Source organism: Chelonoidis abingdonii, chromosome 2, assembly GCF_003597395.2.
Source record: "Chelonoidis abingdonii isolate Lonesome George chromosome 2, CheloAbing_2.0, whole genome shotgun sequence".
NCBI lineage: Eukaryota > Metazoa > Chordata > Testudines > Testudinidae > Chelonoidis > Chelonoidis abingdonii.
In genome coordinates, this window is record NC_133770.1 from 161,795,335 (window position 1) to 161,818,134 (window position 22,800).

Sequence of the window (22,800 nt, forward strand, 5' to 3'; positions counted from 1 at the left end):
CTTCCATGGGAATGCTCGGATGCATTTTCCTCTATACGAAATGTTGAGACAGGGCCGCCCGTGGGGGGGCGCAAGTGAGGCAGTTTGCCCCAGGGCCCAAAAGGGCCCCCACAAGAATATAGTATTCTATAGTATTGCAACTTTTTTTTTTTATGGAAGGTGCCCCCGAAATTGCTTTGCCCCAGGCCCCCTGAATCCTCTGGGTGGCCCTGTGTTGACATTGACGCCCTTTCCTGTGAAATGTTTCACTTTCCACAAATCCACATTTCCCGGTGGGAAAACGTCCCCACGGGAAACTTCTGACCGGTCCTACTCGCTGTGATCAACCCCACTGGAGATGAAAGGGTGCCCTGCTGCCTGGTTCTGGGAACCTCTTCTGCATTCAAATCAGTGAGACCTGCCCTGTTGTTGGGTGATTGGCCTCAGTGCCCTTCAGAGCCCAGGTTGCATCTGGGCCATATGATAGGATCAGGGTTTGTGGGGCGAATCCCCAGAGCAGAGGACTTCACTCCCACAACAGGGAGATGAAACCAGAGAAAACAGCAGCTGTTCTCTGCCCTCTAGCAATTGGGCCCATGCAGCCTTGGATGCTGGGAGTTGTTTTTTTTCATGGAGACAGGCAGGAACTGGTTGGGATACTGAATCTTCTCACATTTATGCCCTGAGGATTTGTAATTGCAACCTAGATGGTCACTGGAGTGAGGCAGGATAGGACCTTGGCTGGAGGACAGGGTCTCTAGGAAGCCTTGGTCTACACTACAGAGATGCGCCGTGCTAAGCACCATGGTGCCTGCCTGCGTACCACACCCTGCATCCACACACACGCACATGCGCCCCATGGTGTATGGTTAGTCACCCCAACATAAGGATCAGGTTAGCTTCAGGTAAGGCTCATTATGCTGTCACTAAGCTGGTCTCTGGTGCACTGTCTGCATGCATGGGGATTGCTGGCATGAGAGCCCCACTGGGGCAAATGCTGCTTGGTCTAGTGCCCCACGATGCACCAGTCGCTGCCGTCCTGTATGCCTTCAGCATCTTCCTCCAGCCTGGGCAGGGTGTGGGGCTGACTGGCAAGCCTGGAGATGAAGGAATGGGGAGGTGCTTGGTGGAGGAAGGTTATAGCTGGGAGGGAGCAAGATGTGTCTCCCGACTCCCTTTCCCAGTTAGTGGGATCAGGACAAGGCAGACAACAGCCATTGGATAGCTGCCATTGATTTCCCAGTGGGCTGGCAACCTCCAGCGAGGGAAACAGCGCAGAGCTCGTGGTTAATAGAGCTATACCCGTGGCCTGGGCTGGCTTTCTAAGCCCTCAGTCCCCAGGGGGAGCTTTTAATTGCATCAAGGTATTTGAACCCAGTTAATGCCACTTATCTCCATAAGTAGGAGTCCACATTGGGCAGGGGGCATACACACACAGAGGGGGAGCACAAAATTGCTGGAGAAGCAGATTAGGGCCTTTCTTTGCCACCCACTTTCTCACCTCGCTGCCCTGGGGCTTAGTTGAAGGGCGCCTAGAATCTCACCTGCGTGGCACCTTTCAGAGCATCCTGGGTGCATCACGATGCTGATGAGATGCTGCAGGTCATATTCTGCCCCCCAACCCCTTCCCCCATTCTTAGTGTCTCCTTTTCCTCTCTGACAGGACTCTCGGCTGGCGCTCTCCACCACAGGCTTGGGGTTCTATGGCTCAGTTCCATGCCACCCACAACTTACTTTAAGAAACCCCTGAAGAGTAGGATGTGCCAGGGAATGCTCCCAGAGACACCTAATAGGGTGACTCAGACTGGAGGGAAGGGGTAGGAGGTCTGCCTGGTGGTAGGGAACCAGGGAAAGGAAGGGAATAGAGGATCCTGTGTGTCCTGGGATATGTCCTGTGTGTCCCTAGCATATGTCCTGCAGTAGGTACTTGCCCTGCCCTATGGGGCCCCGTGCCCCCCACACGCAGCTTGGGGTTGCAGTCCCTGTGGCTGCACATGAAGGGATCCTGTGCTTTGGAATCTCACCCAGATACCACGGTGACAGGCGCACTGCAGAGGAGCAGGTGGGGTAATAGAGCTCAGGGGGGCAGGGGGAAAGATTCTCCTTGCCGTTTTGCATGGGGAAGAAAGAGAGAAGCAGGGAGAGATTTAATCACAAGATAATCGGCTGCTGAGGTGTCGTTCATTAGGTCCAGTCCCAGGGAGCTGGTTTGGGTTGCGATGCAGGGGGACACGCATGCGTGCCTCCTTTGGAGAGCCAAGTCTGGAATGTGAAGGGTGCAAGTCTGCCCCATCCCCAAGTTCCCAGCCAAGGCTCAGCACCTGCTTTTGGGAACCCAGGGTGTAACAAGAAACTGACAGTGGAGAGACGCTGTTGCTGAGGCAGCAGAGGGTGTTAAAGGCAGCCTTGATGGAGGCAGAGTCTGCTGGCACATGTGCCTGCTGCAGTGAGGCTGTCTGCTCATCCTGTAGGCCTCTCTATCTTTTGTCTTATTTTAAGGGGTCCTCTGCTTTTTCCCAGGCTCATCCCTTTAAGAGATGCAAGGTCTCTGATTGGACTTATCCCTTTAAGAGACACCATGCCTTTAACCAGGCTCATCCCTTTGAGAGGCTACTGAACACCTGATTCTAGCAGGGTTCTTGTGACTTAGTACTGTGAAAAAAAATTACACTTACTATACCCCCAGACTGCCCCTCTCTTCTCAGACCCATTCACTGTATGTTTTCTCAGTTCTTGTGCTGATCAGTGACTGAATGTCTCTTGAAACTTGCGTGCTCTTGGCCAGCCTTATAGGGAAAGGGCAGAGACGGGGTGTAAAAAAAGTAGCCATCTCCCTACAGAGAGGTAGCATGGTCATGAGGCATGAACAGGGGACTAGGAGCCCCTTCTTGGCTCTTGGAGGGGAGCATGAACTATTGGTTAGAGCGGGGAAGGCGGGGCACTGGGCACAGGCCTTCTGGTTTCTATTCTCAGCTGTGAGAGGCAGTGCGATGCCTTGGTTAGCATAGTGGCACTGGGTAACAGGACTCCTGGATTATCTTCTCAGTTCTGCAAGGGAGTGAAGCCTTTTGCTTAGGGTAGGGGAGCTGGGGAGTCAGGACCCCTGGGTTCTTTCTATTCCTACTTCTGCCACAGATTTGCTGTGTGACCTTTGGCTTGTCCCTTCATCTCCCCCATGCCGATTTCCCCATTGGTAAAAGGGGGATCATTGCTGGGAAGACTAATGCGATAAAGCTGGCAATGCACTGCTTTGATGCTAGATATCAGCCTTGCCCATTTGCCCCTGTGCTATCCTCCTTTCACCACCCCACATTTCCCGCCACCGCCCCCCCCCAACCCCAGCAGTGGGAGTTCGCATGTGTGACTCCCATTCAGCAGCTGTCCAGGACGAGCGAGCCATACCACCAGCCAGAACTGAAGGGGAGTGAAGCTGCCAGAGCAGTTGGGCTGTGTCCCTAATTCCCAGAAAGCTACTCGTGTGGGAGTGGATGTCCTCTCATGCCCTCCGCTCCGCTGCAGCTTTCAGACTCCTGAAGGTTTGACGTTTTCAAGCACTGGGTGCAGATTAGCAATAGCTTTCTTGTCCATCTCAGCTGGTGCTCAGAGGGAGAAGGGGAAGGAAGGTCTCTTTTCCTCTTCCCCCTACCCTTCCTCTCCCCACACCCCTTCATCTTCATCACCTTCATAGCCTGAGGTAGGTTCATGCTGGGCTGATTTTTGATTTGTGTGTGTGTGTGTGTGTGTGTTTGGCTTTCCAGCAGGGATCCACTTACAGGGCTTGGGTGTTCAGAGAAATTAATGAAAAGGAAGGGAAAGGGGTGGGGGAATCAAATAGAGGGAGGAAATAAAGGAGCTGTGAGCGAGAGTGCCCCGGGCAAGGGGCTGCTGTGATAAGTGATCTGGACATGCTGGGAGTGAGGGGGGCAGAATCTTGTTGCCGTTTTGCTTGGGGAGGAAATAGAGAGGCAGGGAGAGATTTAATCTGCTGCTGAGATATAGTTTGTTAGGTCTGGCCCAAAAGAGCTGGCCTGGGTTGCACTGTAGGGGGACAGGCGTGTGCCTCTCCTCTGCAGAGCCAAGTTTGGGATGTGAGGGGAGTGAATCCATCCCAGAGGAGGGAGAGGGAAAAGGGGTGATGCTGCTCTGCCAGTGCTTTCAGGAGGGGGGATGTGGTGGGTTGGTTCAGGTCGGGCCAGGCTCAGTGGCTACTTCATCCTTCCCAGCCATCTCCGATGAGCATGTTGTAATAAGGAACAAGCCTTTTGCATTAGAAACTTCAGGGCCCCTCCTGCCAAAGATAGGCACTGGGGCTAGGGCTGGATCTTCCCTTTCCCTCCCTGGCACCTCGTCCCTCTTCTCTCCCTACTGTCTGCTCCCCAAATTGCAGCCTCCCAGCTGCAAAACTCCATCTGAGCCCGAGCTGGTTAGCTGCCCTGGAGTCCCTTAGCCAAGTCAGGAGGGCGTTTCCTGCTGGGCAATGCCAGCCTGTACTTCTAGCTCATCCCTCACCATTGTAGTGAAGCATGCAAGCCCAATTCTGCACAGGGCACCCAGGCTTTGGTGCCAAGGGGGTTAAGCAGGGGAAATCACTGAGGTTTCTAATTCGAGAGTTGCTGTCCTGGGACGGGGGGGGGGGGGGGGGGGGGGGAAGGGGGGATTTGTAGCTCCGGGGGGGGGGGGGGGGGAGTGTAACATTTCTTTGGCTTTTGTTTATGCAGTTTCGTATTAAAGGTCCTTAGCTCACCTTTTAAAAAAAACAACAACAATGCACCAAAGCAGGCAGAACCCACACCTGGGCAGCTGCCATCGCTCTGTTCGGACCCGGTCCCAAAGTAGCTAAAATAGCTGTCACTGGGGGGCTACCAGTCAGATTGCCTCTGACCCACTCACTGCACTCTCTATCCGCTCTCTTTTGTATTGGCCAAATTCAGCCCTGGAGCAAGAGGCACCGCACCCCGTGACTGCTGTAGAGGCTGGGCCTGCTTAGCCCAGGGAGGGATTTGAGTTGACCTATCTCTGCCTCTTAAAAGCTGTCCAACCTATAAGGGCAAAAGCTTCCGGCTGGCTCCCTGATATTCAGTAACCGCCAGCAGCCTGGCAGAACTCAGGCCTAGGGCAAGGCTGTTCACAACAAATCCCCGCCCAGGCAGGGCCCAGCTCTTTAGTTCCTGATCAGATCCAGAGTTGTTCTGAATCGGCTCCTCCAGCTTGGGGGTGGAGGCATCTTTGGGCCGGTGGAAGCAGGGGTGGCTCCAGGCACCAGCGCAGCAAGTGCATGCCTGGGGCGGCAAGCCACGGGGGGCGCCCTGCCAGTCGTCATGAGGGCAACATTTTGGCAGGAGGTCCGCTGGTCCCGCGGCTTCAGCGGTAATTCAGTGGTGGGTATACCGAAGGTGCAGGACTGGCAGATCACCCGCAGAGCTGCCGCCGAATCCGCGTTAGGTGCAGGAGGTGGAAGGGACAGAGCTGGGGCTTGACTATCTGTCATTCAGAAGTAGTTGCTGCTGATTGGCTCAGAGTAGCAGGTTGGCTTTTCTCTGCTTACCCCAGGCCCTTGGACCCATTATGCTGAGACAGACCCCAGTGCCCAGTGAGTGAGTGGGGAATCTAGGACCCAAAGGGGCCCCTTCCACCTCAGCCATGTTTCTGGGTGAGAAAACTGCAGAGAGGAGCCAGCGAAAGGCTCCAGCTGCTAGGAGTAGAGCAGAAGCAGCCCAGGCTGGGACCTCTGGACATTCAGAGAACTTGCTGCAGTTTTAGCTTTGTGCATACAGGCTGTTTGCACCAACCCTCTCCATTTCAGATTCACTCCACGTCTGCCCCCCATCCTGCCTTCTCCCTTCCCCGTCCCCCCTTCCCTTCCCTTTCCATTTAGCTGATCTCCTCCTAACTCACTCCCACCATCCCCTGGAATTGTGGCCATTTGCTGCCATCACATTGTTCGCTTTGCATGTGTGTCCTTCCCCCACCCTGTGTCCATCCTGTCCATTGGTTTGTAAGCTCTTCAGGGCAGGGACTGTCTGCTGGTCCGTGTTTGCACAGTGCCTGGCACAGTGGGGCCCCATTCTTGACTGGTTCTTATGCACTACTCTAATAAACTCGATTTATTAACCAGGCTCCTGATGCTCTTTTGGCTTCACCAGGGTATTCATTTTACAGCTATCTAGACCTAATTTCCCTTCCCCTCCAGGTTCTGTCACAGCTGCAAACCCAACAGAGCCCTGGGAATTGGCCCTGGCTGTTCTGAGCCTTGTACCAACCCCACCCTCACCCCACCTTTCTGGGAGAACCAAATTTCCTGGAGTTATGTGACTGCCAAGAGGCTGCAGCTGCCCTGGGGAGAGCTGAGGGGGAGAGAGCCTTCCTCTCACCATCTCGCATGCCAAAGAAGGAAGCACTGATGCCTCAAGGCAATGCCTGATCCTCTTCCTGGTCTCTGGCCCTACCTTTTGCTGGGGCTCCATCTGTGCAGAAGAATGATTCTTGTGGCAGCTCAACAAAGGCCACACCATGGGGCTGAAAGGGCAGCCTGTCTGCATATAGTTGTTGAGCTGTGGCTTGTCCTCACCAAATGTGTGGATGTGGTGAACTGGGAATGTTCTTAATGTTTTCTCTGAATATTGTGTTGGTGCCTCAGTGTCCCCTATGCAGTTCTTAAGTATCTAGGTGGTAGAATAAGGGTGTGTGATTGCTTCAGAGCAAAGGGCCAGTGCACCTAAATGCCTGGCACTCTGTCTCCTAGCAACTGATGGCCTGGGCACCCCCCTCTGCAAAGATGCCAGCTGAAGATGTTGGAGACAAAGAGATCAGGTGACCTCCTGGCCCGGGAAAGGAACTGAGCAGAGGAGGAGGGGCTGGAGGGGGTTTTGAGTCTGTTGCTGGCTGGGGACAAGGAGTGAAGTGCAGACCTGGGGGTCTGGCTCACTGCCCCCCAGAATGGACCCGGCCGAGGGTTCCAGTTCGCTGTATCTACAAGCTCTGTTTTAGACCGTGTTCCTGTCATCGAATAAACCTCTGTTTTACTGGCTGGCTGAGAGTCACGTCTGACTGCGAAGTGGGAGTGCAGGACCCTGTGGCTTCCCCAGGACCCCGCCTGGGTGGGCTCGCTGTGGGAAGCCCACGGAGGGGCAGAGGATGCTGAATGCTCCAAGGAGAGACCCAGGAGGTGAAGACGTGTGGGCTTCTTGCCCTGAACAAGTCTGCTCCAAGGGAGAGGAGGCTCCCCAAAGTCCTGACTGGCTTTGTGAGGAGCAGTTCCAGAGCATCGCCTGAGGATTCCGTGACAGTGCCCAAGTGCCTGAGAGTCTGATTGCGCTTCCCCTGCATCATTGAGTGGTCAGAGATCAGGGGCTCCTCCTGCAATATTTTCTCCAGCACCTCCGAGTGTCTGTGTTGATGGGGGGCTGTTGATGATCTGGTGAGTGCAGGCTTGGGGGATAGTGTGGGGTGACAGGAAAGTTGGTGAGGGAAGGAATCAAAGATTATCTGGCTCCAACGCTTTGGTCAGTCATGAAAGGTCTTGGCAGAGGGGCCATGACCATCAGAGTCTTGTCTTTGTTTTCCTGGCATGGGGCTAGTGATTTTTTTTTTCCTTCCTTTTCTGTTGGGATTGAGTCACTGTATTTGTTTAACCCTTCTCCAGGGAGGTTCTGGGGCAGCTCAGCATGCTGGGAGGTAGGGCAGCCAGGCTGTGATGGGCCCAAGTCCAAATGTAGGCGCTGGCTGTCTCTGTTTGGCTTTTTATTGGACTTGTTGAGTTCCCAACTTCAAGCAGTTTCCGACATAGCCCCCGGGCATGCACGCTACCCAACCAGCAAACACCCACCCACACATGCATGCCAGGGCATGCCCTTCCTGGCACTCACACTGACACCGACACAGACACGCAGACACAAACAGGTGCCCACATGCATGGATGGATACACCTGGACATACACGCTGACATGTCCACAGAAGGTGACCCACAGATGAAGACTTGCACAGTTTGGTACATACGCTTCCATCATATGGGCATGCAGCACTCTGCCATAGTCTTGCATGCAAATGTTGGGCACATGCATGAGCTCTCCCATATTATTTATTGACATACTGAGCACTCGTGAGGTTCTAGGACGCTCTGTGGCCACAAAAGAAGACGGGTCTCTGTCCCCTAGAATTTACAGTCTCAATGGGTAGCATGCAGCCAAGGAAAAGGGGAAGTCCAGTCTGACATATATATAAAGATCCCAGTCATTGCCCTAGTATCTGACGGACGTGAACACACATGCATGGACCTGTGAGAAGCTATGAAGGTTATTTCATACCATGACGTCTTTTTCCACTCTCCTGTGTCTCCTCTTTCCCAAAGATATAATGAAGTGTTGAGGCTGTAGCTAGGGGATGTGTGTTCTCCTGTTTAAGGGGCATGGTTTATGCATGCATTGCTAGAGGGCCTGTACCCCGCTGTTGGGCATGCTGGTAGGGGGGTGTGCATGTATGTGTACCTGTTGGGTATGTCGCTATGGGGTACATGTTCATTTGGGACATTGCTAGTGGACCCCTGTGTCCTTTGGTGCATTTCTAGGGAACGTGTGTCCGTTTTGAGGAGGTTGCTAAGCGGGTGGCACTGGCACTGGTGGTTGCTATGGGAACTGGAGTTAGTTCCCCTCTTGCTCTCTCCCCCTTTCATAGAGACCAGGTTTAGATGCTCCATGGCCCCATGCTGGGCCCAGAACCCACCTTCCTCCTCTTCTTCCCCACAGAGCCTTGCCAGTGCTCTGGCACCTAGCCCAGCCCGGCTAGATTCAGGAAGGGTTAATAATAATGCTGCTGCTCACACACAAGGCCAGACCACACAGCAGCTACTGAGCTTTAAGGAGGCAGCCTGTGGCCTGATGTTAATCACGCCGCTTAGCCCACGGCCATGTCTTCCCCTCACCCTCTCCCCGCCCCCCCTGCACCAGAGTGCCATCCGCCAAAGGCCTCCCCTGCACCTCAAGACAAGCACCCACTGCTGCAATTACCGCCAGAGGTGACTGCACATAGAGGAGGTGGAAGGGAGCTGTGTGGGGCGAGTGAATGGGTGGCAGGTATAACTGCTTGGCTGTCGCGTTTATATAACACGTATGTCTGTGTTTTGCGGGGTGGGTAAGGAAACACCTAGGCTCTACATAGGGCTAACAGTAACTCTCCCAGCAAGTCCGGCATCATTTCCTTGCAAATACACTGAGTTCCGGCACTTTCATGTGTGTGGATCAGATAACTGCGGCCTTGTCTGCTCGGCCTGGATATTCAAGTCCCCACGATACTTTCCTTAAGCATTGGGATTTGAGCCGGTGTCCCAGATTCTCAGCAGTTAGAGAAGACTCTGTTGCTGCTGCCCTCCAACCCAGAAGTGGCTGCATTTCCTTGGCACCCTCTATATAGAGTACCAAAGGACTATGGCTTCCTGTGGGGAGAAAGGGCCTAGAGAAACACAAGATTTTTATCATTATTACCTATTATAATTAGCCACAAATATGAGCATGTGTTCATGGTGCCTGTATGAATATTTGTCAAAGTTAATGTATATGTCAGTGCTTATGAGTATAAACTGTGTCTGAGAGAAAGTGAGAAAATATGCGTTTATGAAATATGGGGCTTGTATATGTTATGTGCACGTGTCTCTGCCTGCATCAATCTCTTTCTGTGTGAGTGGACATGTGTATTTGTATATATGTATGCCTGGGTGAGTATGTATGCATGTTTGTGTGTACATAATGTCTCTGCGTGTGCAGGTATGCATATGTTGTTATTTATTGTTTGTGTCATGGTAGCACCTACAGGACTGTGGTAGGCACTGTACAAAGACAGCATAAAAAGACAGGCTCTTGCTGCGTATTTATAGAGGCATGTCCGTTTGAGTGTGCCTGGATGCATGGTGTGTATGGGGTGTACTGTGTGTATGTGTGAATGTACCTCCCCCCCAGGCAAAAATGTCCAAGAAAACATTTCATGGATTAGACTGGCTACAATGTTTCCTCTTCTTTACTCCCACGCGTCCGTCAGTCCTCACCACACTCTCCTTGGCACTAGGGGAGATAATGCTTCCCTAAGACACTTTTCGTAACTGCCTCATGCTGTTGATTAAAAATCCCAAGCTGCCAGAGTCTCCTTTAAAATCACAAGCTTTCTTTCCATCCCAATTGTTTGGTGAGATGCTAAGCTTCTGCAAACTCCAGCTAATTTCGTGTAAGGAAGAGGCACTCTACCCAACTTAAACGATAGGTAGGTAGGTAGGGGTGTGTGTGTGTGTGTGTGTGTGTTTTGCAGCAAAGGAACTGCATGGAAAGATGGGAGCAAGGGGCAGGATCTTGATTTAGTGGGATAAAGATAAAGATCAGGCAAAACCAAGGGTAGGTGTGGGGTTTGAAAGCCCTACTGGTTGGGTTTTGAGGTTGCAAAATGAAATGTAGCGTGGGGGTTCATTTCCAGGTCCCATTTAACTTCACCCTAGTTCTTCAGGATAGTGGGTTAAATCATCCCAGGTTTTGCCCAGCTTTCTAGAGATTGGGATGGGGGGGTTAGAATTGGGGTGCATATCACAGCATGTGTGGGCACACCCCATTTGCTGGAGTTTCAATTAGGGGAAGATTCTTTATTAGTGGAGAATGAGCTCCTTCTGAATTCCACACCATATCCCCTTCCCCGCTCCGCGCCCCGCCCCCCCAAAATCTAAACCCAGGTGTGCAGTTTGTAAATTTACTCTATCTTTATAATAGGACAGCTCCAAATTCTGGATTCCCCCTCACCCTAAACTGTGCAGGGAGGGAGGAATGAGGTGGCAGGGATGCTGCTGAGATCCAGAGCTGGAGGTTTCTAAGAACAGGTTGTTACACACTTGTCAGGGATGGGATGGGTTTACTTGGTCCTGCCTCAGCACAGGGGACTGGGCTACTTAGTCTCTGGAGGTCCCTTCCAGCCCCATGATTGTATGAACGTTGTGGGTGGGGCCTGTCTCTTGGTCATGCAAAGTAACCAAAGATCTTGAAAGGGACAATTGATTGCAAACCATTTGGGGAATCTGGGAGCAAATCAGCATGAATGTGCTTGGAAGTTCTAACCTCGGGCAGCTCCAAAACGCTGCTGTGGGAAAAGAGCGAGAGAAATTGACAAATTCTGAGGCATTTGAATTCAGCTGGCAGAGAAGTAGCTGGGGGTAGGGTAAAATGAACTCAAGTTCTAACACATCCCCACCAACGGATTTCTAGGGAAGGGAGTTTTAGAAATATATCCTGTTGTGATTACAAGATCCAGTCTCCTGTCTGTTTCCTATATATTGAGGGAGATGGGGGGCATGAGCATTGAAAAGGAAGAATTTTTGTGCTGATGAAAGTGAGGGTCTTACAAGTGCGGTGAAAGCTTCCCTATCCCCCAGTTCCCACTGTTATTTGCCCATCCCATTCTGCCAGTGCCCTTTAGTCCTACCTTTCAACTCCCCCAGTCATTCTAGTCCTGGCCTCCCTGTCCCATTCTGCCAGTGCCCCTCTGTTCTAGCCTGCAGTGACCCCTGTATTCCAGTCCTTCCCTCTTCTGTTCGGGGCCCTATAGCTGTTCGGTGCCCTTTCCCCCAGTTCTGGGGCTGCTGGAGCTCAACATGCTGATTGCTAAGCTCTTTGGTTCCGCTTTGCCCACGGCAGGGTGTGGCATCCGAAAGGTTGAGATCTGGCCCAGCCTGACTCTCTCGTCGGGAGCCTACATCTTAACACTGAGCTGGGAGGCCAGTGCTGGGAACAAAAGGAGCTTTCTTGGAGCGGAGGAGAATGAGTAACTGGGCATACCTGCCTCAGGTTGGCAAAGAGGCCAGATGCACACAGTGCAGACGCTACCTTGGCTGGAGCCCACAGAGGCAGGGAGGAGCTCGGAGTAATTTGCTCATGCGTCCCTTCGTTATTTCGGATGAGTAACTGGAGGAGTTCTCTTCTGGTACGGAGCCCTCGGAGGCTGCAGTCTCCCTGCTTCTCTGCTGGTGGCTGGAGTTTGGGGAGCAGAGCTCCCCAAATTCCTCTTCTTCTGTCTCTGCCAGAAGATATCTGAGGCTGGATGGCCCTTAGGTATGAGGGAGTCCCCTCTCTCTTTCTCCTCTGCCTTCTCGTAGCTTTCCCTGTAACAGCTCTTTCCCCATAGCTCACCACCGCAGAGCACACTTGGAGAGAGACTTAATCAAAGGACTTTTGGAAGGAACAATACAGAGACTCCCAAACCAATGGATCAAGAAATCCAGCTCCAGAATTCAGAGAAGAACATCCAAGGAGCCCTTCGGGTTGCTTTCTGCCTGCTTCAAATTCCAGAGCCAGATCCCTTTAGTCAATGGATCTAGGGTCTCTCAATCTGTCTTGCTTCTTGAAGACCCTGTCCTTGGCTTAGGTCCATATTGTGGAGCCACTGAGCTCCGAGCTCTGCTCCCTGATCCTTCGAAACTGCAGCCTATTCGTTACGGAGTGCCACATCCCACCAGCTGGGATACGATGGAGGTGGAAACTGAATAAGGGTCATGCATGGAGCTCCCTAAATGGATCAGCCCAGCACCACCACAGGTGATTACTGGGGATGTTAATAGCATTGCAACTTAAATGGAGGTGGGACTGTGTGGGCTGGAGGATTGAGGGTGGGCTAAAGAGCCTTTTGCTTTTAGGCTGATGGTTCAGATCCAGCCCAGAGGAAAACTGTTACCAACTGCTGGCTCTTTGGTGGTCTATCTGCTCTCCCAGCAGGCTGTCTCAGGTCTCTGGACATTTCTGTGTAATAAACTGGCTGGATTTCCCAGGGGATAAGTGCCCCCAATACAAAGACACCTCTGCAGCTGTCAACATTGGGGCAGTTTGAGCAGAGCGAGAATTAAGACTGGCCTGGGCCATGGTGACCAAACTCCGCTTTTGCCCCTAGAGGTGTGGGGGAAGGATGCTCGGCACCTGCCTGGTATAGACCTGTCCTGTCAATAAGCGAGGCTCAGCCTCCAGGATTACAGCCAATGTAAACACCGTGCACTGGGCAAGCAATGGGAAAGGAGAGACACCCTCAGCCCCATGGTAATGGAATCAGGGGCTGAGGGAGAGCCCAGCAAGCAGGATAGGATGGACAGCAGGGTGTTTTGAACCAAGAACCAGGCAGGGACAGTGCCGTGTGGGGCAAGCAAGAGAAGGCCAGGGGTCTACTCACAGATTCTGGACAGCTCTGCAAGCTCCCCTCCCCACCCCCAACAGCTCTGTCCGGTGAGCTTGTCACGGAGTCCCCGGGCGATGCTCTGGAACTGCTCCCCACAAAGCCAGGCAGGACTTTGGGGAGTCTCCTCTCCCTTGGAGCAGACTTGTTCAGGGCAAGAAGCTCACACGTCTTCACCTCCTGGGTCTCTCCTTGGAGCATTCAGCATCCTCTGCCCCTCCGTGTGCTTCCCACAGCGAGCCCACCCAGGCGGGGTCCTGGGGAAGCCACAGGGTTCTGCACCCCCACTTTGCAGTCAGACGTGACTCTCAGCCAGCAAAACAGAGGTTTATTCGATGACAGGAACAGGGTCTAAAACAGAGCTTGTAGATACAGCGAACCAGACCCCTCGGCCGGGTCCATTCTGGGGGGCAGTGAGCCAGACCCCTAGGTCTGCACTTCACTCCTTATCCCCAGGTAGCTCCAGACTAACCAACCCCTCCAGCCCCTCCTCTCTGCTCCGCTCCTTTCCCGGGCCAGGAGGTCACCTGATCCCTTTGTCTCCAACACCTGCAGTTGGCACCTTTGCAGAGGAGGGGCTCAGGCCATCAGTTGCTAGGATACAGAGTGCCAGGCATTAGGTGCACTGGCCCTTTGCTCTGCCAGATACTTAAGAACTGCCTAGGGGACACTGAGGCACCAACACAGTATTCAGAGCAAACATTAGGAACAGTCCCAGTTCGTCACAGAGCTGTCCTCCTTACTCTGGCTTCTGCTGAGACCCTGGGGTTGCTGCAGTATGCTCCTGTCTAGGCAGCCACAGGGGTCCCGCTAACCCATTCTCCCCCAAACCCATTCCACCCATGGCACAGGGGATCCAACCCAGCTTTGCCCTGCCTTGTTCCCCCAGAAGAGCCCCCCACACGCTCATGTGAGATTCCTCTCTCTCACACCCCGCCACCTCCTTTTAACTCCATTGGACAAGGGGGCTCTGTGGAGGGCAAGAATAGGAGGCAATGCTAAGGGCTGTCCCTGCTGAATGGGGCTGGCTGACGCTTATGCCAGTGCGATCGCCTCCCGGGCTCTGACACCGTGCAGAGACAGTTGAGCACAGGCTGCAGGTCTGTGCCAAGCCGGCTAGGCGCCAGCTGTGTAAGCACTCGCTGCAGACGACGAGCAGGTCAGAGATGTACAGTACTTTCCTCCCCTGGCAGAGGCACCCCCCCGCCCCCCGTGTGACAACAGCGACTGGAACAGAACTTTGATCGCCTTGTGATCGCAGGGCATGGCAGGAATCTCACCAGGGCAGAATGGCCCAGACTGAATGTGAGTGAAGGGACAGCACAGACGGACCTGCGGGTATTGCTGTCAGCCTCTCTCACTCGGTTCCCCAGCCTGGGGGACCACCTTTTGCCAATGTGAGCGGTTAGACAACTGCTGCCTCATGCCCTAGAGGTGGCTGCATTTCACTAGCTGCTGCAGACATGAAGTTACATTCACCCCTCTGTTTCTCTGGCTTCTGTCACGTGGTTTCTGAAGCTTCACCCGTGTCCACACTGGGCCTGGGGGAGCAAGGCAGCTTGGGGGCTGTGGGGTTGTGGCAGGCCCAGGTGCTGCAGCCCCTCCTCTGCCAGAGGGTGCCACTGGCAGCTGGTGCAGTCCCAGAACAGGTAACTCTGGAGAGGGAAGGGGAGTGTGGCAGGGACCCTTGGTGAAGTACATCTCCTGGGGACTTTCTATTGGCAGGGCCCCTCTGGCGCTCACAGCACACTCTGGAGCTGCTCTTCCCTAGTGTAACACCCACCTCTGGGAAACACCAGCAGCCTTCGCCCGCGGGTGAATACCTGGGTGGGGCATACGGACTCGCTGGCACAGGGAGTTGGAATCTGCCTCTCTCCATGCCAGTGGGGGTGGATCCAGTCACTGCGGAGCTGCTCAGTGCCAGTAGGGTCCTTTGGGACCAGAGATGCTACAGAAGTGAACCAGTGGTATCAATGCTGTGTCTGTGCGCAGAGAGCTGGCCTGGGATAATGGGGGCCTGGGTGAATCATGTGTGTACAACTTCCTGCTTCAGCAAAATGCTTTCTCCAGCTCCTTTCCTCCAATCCCCTCAGCCCCATGGCTCCTGGCCAGCTGACTGATGCCTCATGCTCTCAGGACTTGGGTTATTCATGCATGTCAGCTCTCTGGCAGTTCATGCCGTGGGGCTGAGCTCTGGGAGCCCAGGAGGGAGTCTTCTGAGCTCAGTTGGTCCTTCTTTCTCTGCCTGTGCTCCGGGGACAATCTCGCATGGAGCATCACCAGTTAATAAATGCAACAACATACTTAAAGCGTTGTAAGTTGGTCAGCAAAGAGCAAGGGGTTGGGAGCCAAGGTTCCTGGGTTCTGTTCCCACCTTTGAGAAAGTGTGTTGTCTAGTGATTAGAGCGGGGGGGCTACGAGTCAGGATTTATGGTTTCTGTTCCCAGCTCTACCAAATCACATTGCTCTGTTTCCTCAGTTTCCCCATTCCCAGCTAATGATACTGACCTCACAGGGATGCATAAATGAATGTTTGTAAAGCCTTTTTAGATCCTATTGAAGTGCAGAGGTTTGTCTTCTCTAGGAGGCGAGTACGGAGGATTAATTAGATAATGGCTACAGAGTGCTCTATAAATGCTACATTAGTATTGCAACGTGTATCAGCAGCTCATGCTGCAATGTTTGTATGGCTCTCTGCAACTCAACACAATACCTCCTCTTCCCCCCATGCATCCTGTTGCTAGGGCCGGTGGAAGGGCTAAGGAGTGTCGTGGGGAGACTTCTGTGTCCTCTCTAACCTTCCTTGTCCTCCCACTTGCCTCCCTAGCTGCTGGGCTGAATCTCAGAGGTGGCATCATAGTCTTGTGGTTAGAACTTGAAGCTGTGAGTCAGGAGAAATGGGCTTTATTCCCAGCTCAGGGAGGGAGCTGGGTCTAGTAGTGGGAGCAGGATGCTTTGAATCAGGACTGCTGGCGTCTCTTTCCAACTCGGGCAAGGGGGTGTGGTGTCATTGTTGGAGCAGGGCGGCGAGAGCGAGGATTCCTGGGTTCAGTTCCCAGCTCAGGGAGGAGAGTGTGAGCTGATTGGAGCTGAGTCCTGTGACTCAGGAGTCCTAGGTTCTGCAAGCTACTGACTCTCTCTGCCTCAGTTTCCTCATCTCTGAATGTTGCTCTAGTTTAGCTGCATGTGTAAGTAAAGTGCGCTGAGATCTGGAGGGGGGAACAAGTGCATGCTATTTATTCCTGCCTGCGTGGCTCATGGCTCCCTGTCCTGCTTCCCATGGGGAACCCATCAGTGATGGGGATGGTGCTCCATTCACATGGACCCCAGCAGAGCTCCTTTCAGCTCTGTTTGCTGTCCTACAGTTTAAGGCCACATCCCACTGTTCTCAAAGGGCAGAGGTAAAGAACCTGCTATCTGGGTGAGGTGGTGCATGGTCCCCAAGGTCATGAGCTCCACAGAGGACTGCACTGCTTGCTTCTGAGGGTGCAGGCAGTGCATGGGACGCTTTGTGCTCTGTGCAGAGGACACTCCCTGGTGCTGTGTGGATGGTGTTTGTGCTGCAGAGGGTGGTGTGTACACATGCCCTGGGGTGGTAGGGTGGGGCCGTGTGTAAGTGTGTGTGTGTGTGTGTGTCTCCATGGAGAGCTGCCCAGCGTGTTATACAATCTGCTGTCAAGGGAGCTTCAGTTTCAGCATGGGGAGGTTACAGAACATTTCACCCTGGCATAGCACAGCAATTCAAATGCATTCCCTACGCAGGACAGGGAAGAGGACAGATGGACTCTCCTCCCCACCCCCCCATGGAGATGACGGGTCCCTGGGAGGGGGCAGGTTGGAGAGGAAGTTGGGAGGTTGAGCAGAGAATCCACTAGAAATCAGACATGGGCCAGAGTTGCACAGTTCAGTTCTGGATCTGAACTTCACCAGGTTTTGGGGGTGTTGGATCTGGGAGTCGGAATCAGACCCATCCCTGCTAGAAAGCTGAGGGATTTATATTACAGAGCCATTGTCAAAGGGGTGAAAGGAGGAAGAAATTAGCATGAAGCCTGTGGTTTTGGGAGACCGTTATCAAAACTGCAATGTGATGCGCTCCCGCAGGCGAGGGGAGAAGCTCCCTGCAAGATCCTGAGTGGATCTAGAATATAAGCCAGCCCCCTATCCCAAACCCACATCCTCTTCTAGGTCATTAGTAGCTGTGGAAACCTTCGGTGTCTGCTGCATGCCGAGTCCCAAACCTAGCCCAACACCACTCCCTGCCATCCTCATGCTGAATTTTGTTCGCCAACAGGGTACGGTGCACCTGGGAGGACAGTCAGCATCATATGCCGGGGAACAAACCATGGAAAGTGACGTCAAGAACGGGGAGGCAGCGCCGAGCTGGAGGAGACCTCAGGGAGTAGCCCAAGAAACCCAGGTGCTAGAGACGGTGGTCGGAGCCATACGCAGGAGCGGAAGTGTGGCACTGGGGATCCCTTCCAAGAGCTGTCGGGATGGGGTGGACCTGAGCTGCGGGCCTGGGCCTGACTCAGCGCTGGGCCCTGGGGAGAAGGCCTCTTTGTGGAAGCATGCTGAGAGGGCGAAGGAGTTCTCTCCGTGTCTGAGATGGGGCCGAGAGACCCTCGGGGGGCTGGAGACAGCACCGGACTCTCCGTACCATCCTGCCATTGAAGCAGATTTCTCTAAGCACATGGAGGCCAGGCACCAGCTTCTCAGGAGGATGCAACTGAAGGAGACACCTGAGTTCCAGCTCCACTCCGAGCCCAAGAATGGGGAGGTAAATATCAGCTGGGCGGAGCAGAATAAAGACAGGCCTGGCCCTATGTGGACAGAGGCCATGCTGGCCAGCCAGCTGGCTCTGTACAGCCACGCTTACCACAATTACCCCCTGCCGTTATCTGGGCTGGAAAACCAAAGACCAGCTGCCACTGGCAAACTGTACTGGCTATCTGAGCAAGACTCCCTCCACTCCGCCAGTCCCTCTGGGGACAGCGTGGGCGATCCCCCTTCCTTCCACCGCCTGAACACCCACTGCCGCTTCCTGATGGAGGCCAAGCTGGCAGAGAGGAACCCCTTCTTGGCTTCCTCCATCAGATCAGCAAGCACTCCAGCTGAGTCTGCCTATGGCAATAGCTTGGCCAGCCTAGCCCTGGGTGGCCAGCCCCAGGACTCCCCCTCTGTCTTGGAAGAGGCCAAGTACACTGACCCAGATTGGCATCAGGTACCTTACCCGCACACATGGATCCAGCCGGTGTACCTGGCACCCCATCCAAGAACAAAGACCCCGTCTGCTTTTGAAACCTGCCCTAGCTCAGGTAGCAAGGTAAGTGCTTGGAGTCTATACAGCTATTGCTCTTTGTGTTACAGTGGCACCGGGAGAGAGGCCCCAGCTGAGAGCAGTGTGCTAGGTGCTGTACAAACACACACTAGTGGCCAGCAGCATCACGGAGTACAATGCTGTTGGACGCTGAGCTCTTTTGAACATCTGGCAACAAGAAATAGTACCTGCCCCAGAGACCTTCCAGTCTAACTAGACAAGACAGGCAGGGAAAGTATGGTTATTCCCATTTCACAGATGGGAAAACTGAGGAGCAGAGCGATTATGACTCACCCAAGGTGCCTCAGAGAGTCTGTGGCAGAGTCAGGAATTGGTTTTATGGCCCTTTAAATCCCAGCCCAGTTCCTTAACCTTGAGTCTATCCTACTAAGCACCCTCAATTCCACAATCTATTGCATGCTCTTTGGGAGGGGTATTGGAGACGTCTCATGTCCTGGGGCTGAAGGTCAGCAGTGGACAAGGTCCCAGCGGGGATGTCCAAGCTCAGGAGTGAATTGCAGACCTGCTCTTTGACCTGCCATTGGACTGATCTCTTGCTAGAAATGAGCCCAACCATTCATGCAAAAGCACATGCAGAAAGGGGAGTGTGGAGCCAGGTGACATGGCAGAGGAAGAGACAGACCTATGCGTGGGCATTAGACCTCTGCTGCAGCTGAACTCTGGATGCTTTTGTATTCAGAGGATGAATCAGGAAGATCCTTACAGGCACCGCTAGGTAGGAGGCAACCAGGGATACGTGTCTGAGATCAAATGGACAACATACCCCATTAACTAGGACCCAGAACCAGGGTTTTCCATCAGGAATAGTCTCCTCTGTGCTAGCCCAACTGGCTCTGGACTCTCTTGCTGGGGAGCTGCATAGGGAGCAGCCAGGGGCTTAATTCAACCAGCCACTCAAGCACCCAGGATCAGCCAAGCAGCATGTTGTGCTGAGCAAGGAACAAAACTAGAGAGGGTTAAACGCCATCGCCTAGGATGTCTCCCCAAGAGTAGCAGCCATCCAGTCACTTTTGAATATGAATGCAGCTGTTAGTTTGCAGGCTATTCCTGGGGAATATCTGCCTGTTGTCACTGGATCTCCCCCCAGTTGTGACGAGGCCAGGCCTTGAACAGATGGTGGGTAGAGGTGCCTGTTAGAGAGAGTGATTCAGGCTCATGCCCAGGTGCTGGGCCTGGCTGAATTTTCATTTATGGGGAAATGCTGTTGCTGGAGGCTGCAGACCAGTGATGTCCCACCACACGCCAGTGCTAGTGCTTCTGCTTTTCCGGCTGGTGCTCTTGGCCCCCCTCTCTAGTGTGGGGAGTTGGATCCTTAGCCAGGTGCAGGTGCTTGAAAAGGTTGGGACCCACTATCCCAGAACATTTGTCTTGATGCCGACCCCTCTACACCACACACACCGGTCTGTGAGACCCAGGTTTGTGGACTTGGTGTTTCCAATGTGTGAGCATCCACTGTGAATTGTAAACTCTGGACTTCCAATCGCCAGACCCGGGTCTCACAGCTGCGCTAATGGATCCATACTGCACTACACAGACCTTCGGATTTGGGTCTGCGGCTTGAGCTGCATCCACACTGCAAAATGACAGGCCTTGGTCCCCAGTCCCAACAGGTCCTAGGACCCTGGTCCGGAGTCCTTGTTGCCCTAAGTCAGACTCATCTGTGTGTGGCTAGGAATGGGGTTTGGGCTCAAGCTTGAGTCAGAGCCTCGGCTTAGTGTGCAGTGGAGACAGACCCTCCGACACTGGAGTGCTAGAGGCGTCCCAGACAAGATGCGAGCATTTTGAGGAAGTGAGTGCGCATGGTCTCCAGGGTTCCCCGTCTGACTGCGGGGAGCCCAAGAGGAGATCCCTAAAAAGTGATACTGTTGGTAGATCAGAAGTGAGAGACGGGACAGTGTGTAGTGGTGATAGGCTATGTCCCTTCAGCCTGCTGGCTTGATGCAGACCGAGGGTGAATTTGTGGCGCTTGTCTGAGTCGTGCTAATGGGGACAGAGGCAAGGACGCTCAAGCCTACTCCTGCAGTGCTTCTGTGGCAGTTGTGAGAGGCCGTGTCTGGCATTGGGACAGGACACGGACGCCATCCAAGAACGGCAGCTCCCGGGTTTGGACTCCGCTCTGCTGCCTCAAGTGAGTCCTGGGTTAATGATGTCACTGACCTGTCTCGCCAGGGGGCTACGAGGATTAGTCAGTCAAGGATGGCGAAGCACTGGGGAAATGAAAAGCTCTGCTTATGTGCCAGGGAAAGCCTGAAGCTCTGTCTCATTCTTTTCTCAGTCAGTGAAGGTTTAACCTAAGCAGGGGTTTAGTATTATTTATTCATATTCCAGTAGCCCCCCCGTTGTGCTGGGTGGTGTACAGACATGGGGTAAGAGACAGTGCCTGCCCTAGAGAATTTATAATCCAAACAGTCCAGACACACAGGGAGGGAGAAAGGAAGGAGTATTATCTCCATTTTACTAGTGGGGAAGCTGAGACACAGAGCGGCTAGGGGCCAGATTTCCTAAAGAGCTCAGAAACCAGCTGCTCCCATTTAAGAACCTAAAATAAGTTGTGGGAGCAAAGCGCGTCTGCAAGGCCTGACTTGTGAGACTTGCCCAGGCTCACATGGAGTCTGGGGCATAGCTGCATATCCTGATTCCTGGCCCAGTGCTCTAAGCACAAGTCCGAGTGTTAGTATGGCAGGTGTGCCCTCTGGGCCTGCGCTTGTTCCCCCAAACACACTTGCTCCCCTCACTCATCTCCCCCTAAAATTCCCCCCTCCCCACTAACTCCACTCAGTGCTTTGCTGTTTCACTTCTAGGAGTTTTACCAGAAGAAGGATCCTGGCTTTCCCCACACAGGAAAGGACCTGGCCCCTGTGCCCGACTGGGTGCAGCCTTGCCAGTACGAGGCGGGGAAGGTGAAGCGAGATGGAAAGAGCGAGATGGAGGTGACCTATGTGGAGCCCACGTGGAAGGGAGCTGAGCAGAGGGGGTGCATGACACTGGCCCCTCCCAGTGACCAAACCCTTCCTAACAACCATGGCCAAATAGATCAGCCACTGTTCTACCTACAGCACAAGCAGGCAGAGAGTTTGTGGTCCAGCCGGCTCCTGATTCTGGATTATCCTCTCAGCAAAGCACCGGCCAGGCCCTCTGAGTCCAAAGACGAAAGCCTCATGTACCAAAGCCTGAAGCCTGGCTCCCCTGTGGTGCTGCAGGAATCCTCTTCGCTCATGGACAGAGCCCAACCTCCTGCCCTTTCCAAAGTAGAGCTCCGATCTGGGATGGAGGTACTTCCAGCTCATTCTCTCTCCTGCAAATGTTCTCCTTGGGACTGTCCCCTGAGATGCTGCAAGAGGTGCCAGGGGGCAAGCTGCAACGCTGTCAACTCCTTTGGCACCAGAAATGAGATGCCTGGGCCATACCGAGACGTAGATGGAGCCTTGGGAGGACATGGCATCCAGCGGGGCAAGGTTTCCTCCCTGCTGCCCTGCCCTCCCACCAATCACCACACCAAGCTGAAGAAGACCTGGCTGACCAGGCACTCGGAGCAGTTCAGATGCCCTGCTAGCTGCCTCGGGGACAAAGGGGCTCCTGGTCAGATCAAAGAGGGTTTACCTCTAAGGTTCAAAGCTTTAAAGAGGGAAGGCCAGGAGAGTGCCGAAGAAGCAGACCGATCTGGCAAACGGACAGCTAAGCGGCCTCACAGCCATGTCTCTGGGGAGGATCTCTGGAGCCCATGCGTGGGCAGGGGTAGCTACTTAGCAAAGCAGAGCTCAAAGGTAGCAGAGGAGGAGACGCTGAATCCCACAAGGAAGGATTGTGAGGCCCCAGAGCAGAGGGAGGTGCTCCCAGCAATGGGAAAGAAAGCAGATGCAGGAGAGGGAGGTAAGAAGCATGGAACCTATGTAGCCAAGCAGACAAATGGGGATGCTAGGCCAGAGTCGTGGTGGTGTGGGGCCTATTCTTGCTCTGCAGCTGCCCCATCCTTGCATAAGACGCCCCTGCAGAGCAGGAGCTTGAACAGCCTTTGCTAACTGGTCTGGTCCGCGGGCCAGAGCAGTGACTCCAGCACAGAGCATTGGCATAGGCTAGTTATGTTCTACGGTAACTTCCATTGGGCTGGAGACGTTCAGATTCGACGGTGACAGTGTGGGTGGGTGGATGAAGGATACAGTTCAATTTCCATTCTTTGGTTCTTGAGAAACACTTGTGCAAATGCAGACATGCAAACATACACACACAAGCAGGTACACAAGAATGCAATGACACACCCCAGCAAGATAGACGTCCATGAAAAATATGCATGCATACTTGTAAAT

General features: G+C 53.6%; 1 protein-coding gene across 1 annotated transcript in view; it reads left to right on the plus strand.

The window, feature by feature from the left end:
- The window catches only part of HR (HR lysine demethylase and nuclear receptor corepressor), a 53,094-nt gene that overhangs the window by 13,496 nt on the left and 16,798 nt on the right, over positions 1-22,800 (plus strand). The window contains 2 exon segments of the mRNA XM_075062766.1: positions 17,450-18,481; positions 21,298-22,366. Coding sequence (XP_074918867.1) covers positions 17,450-18,481; positions 21,298-22,366 — 2,101 coding nt within the window.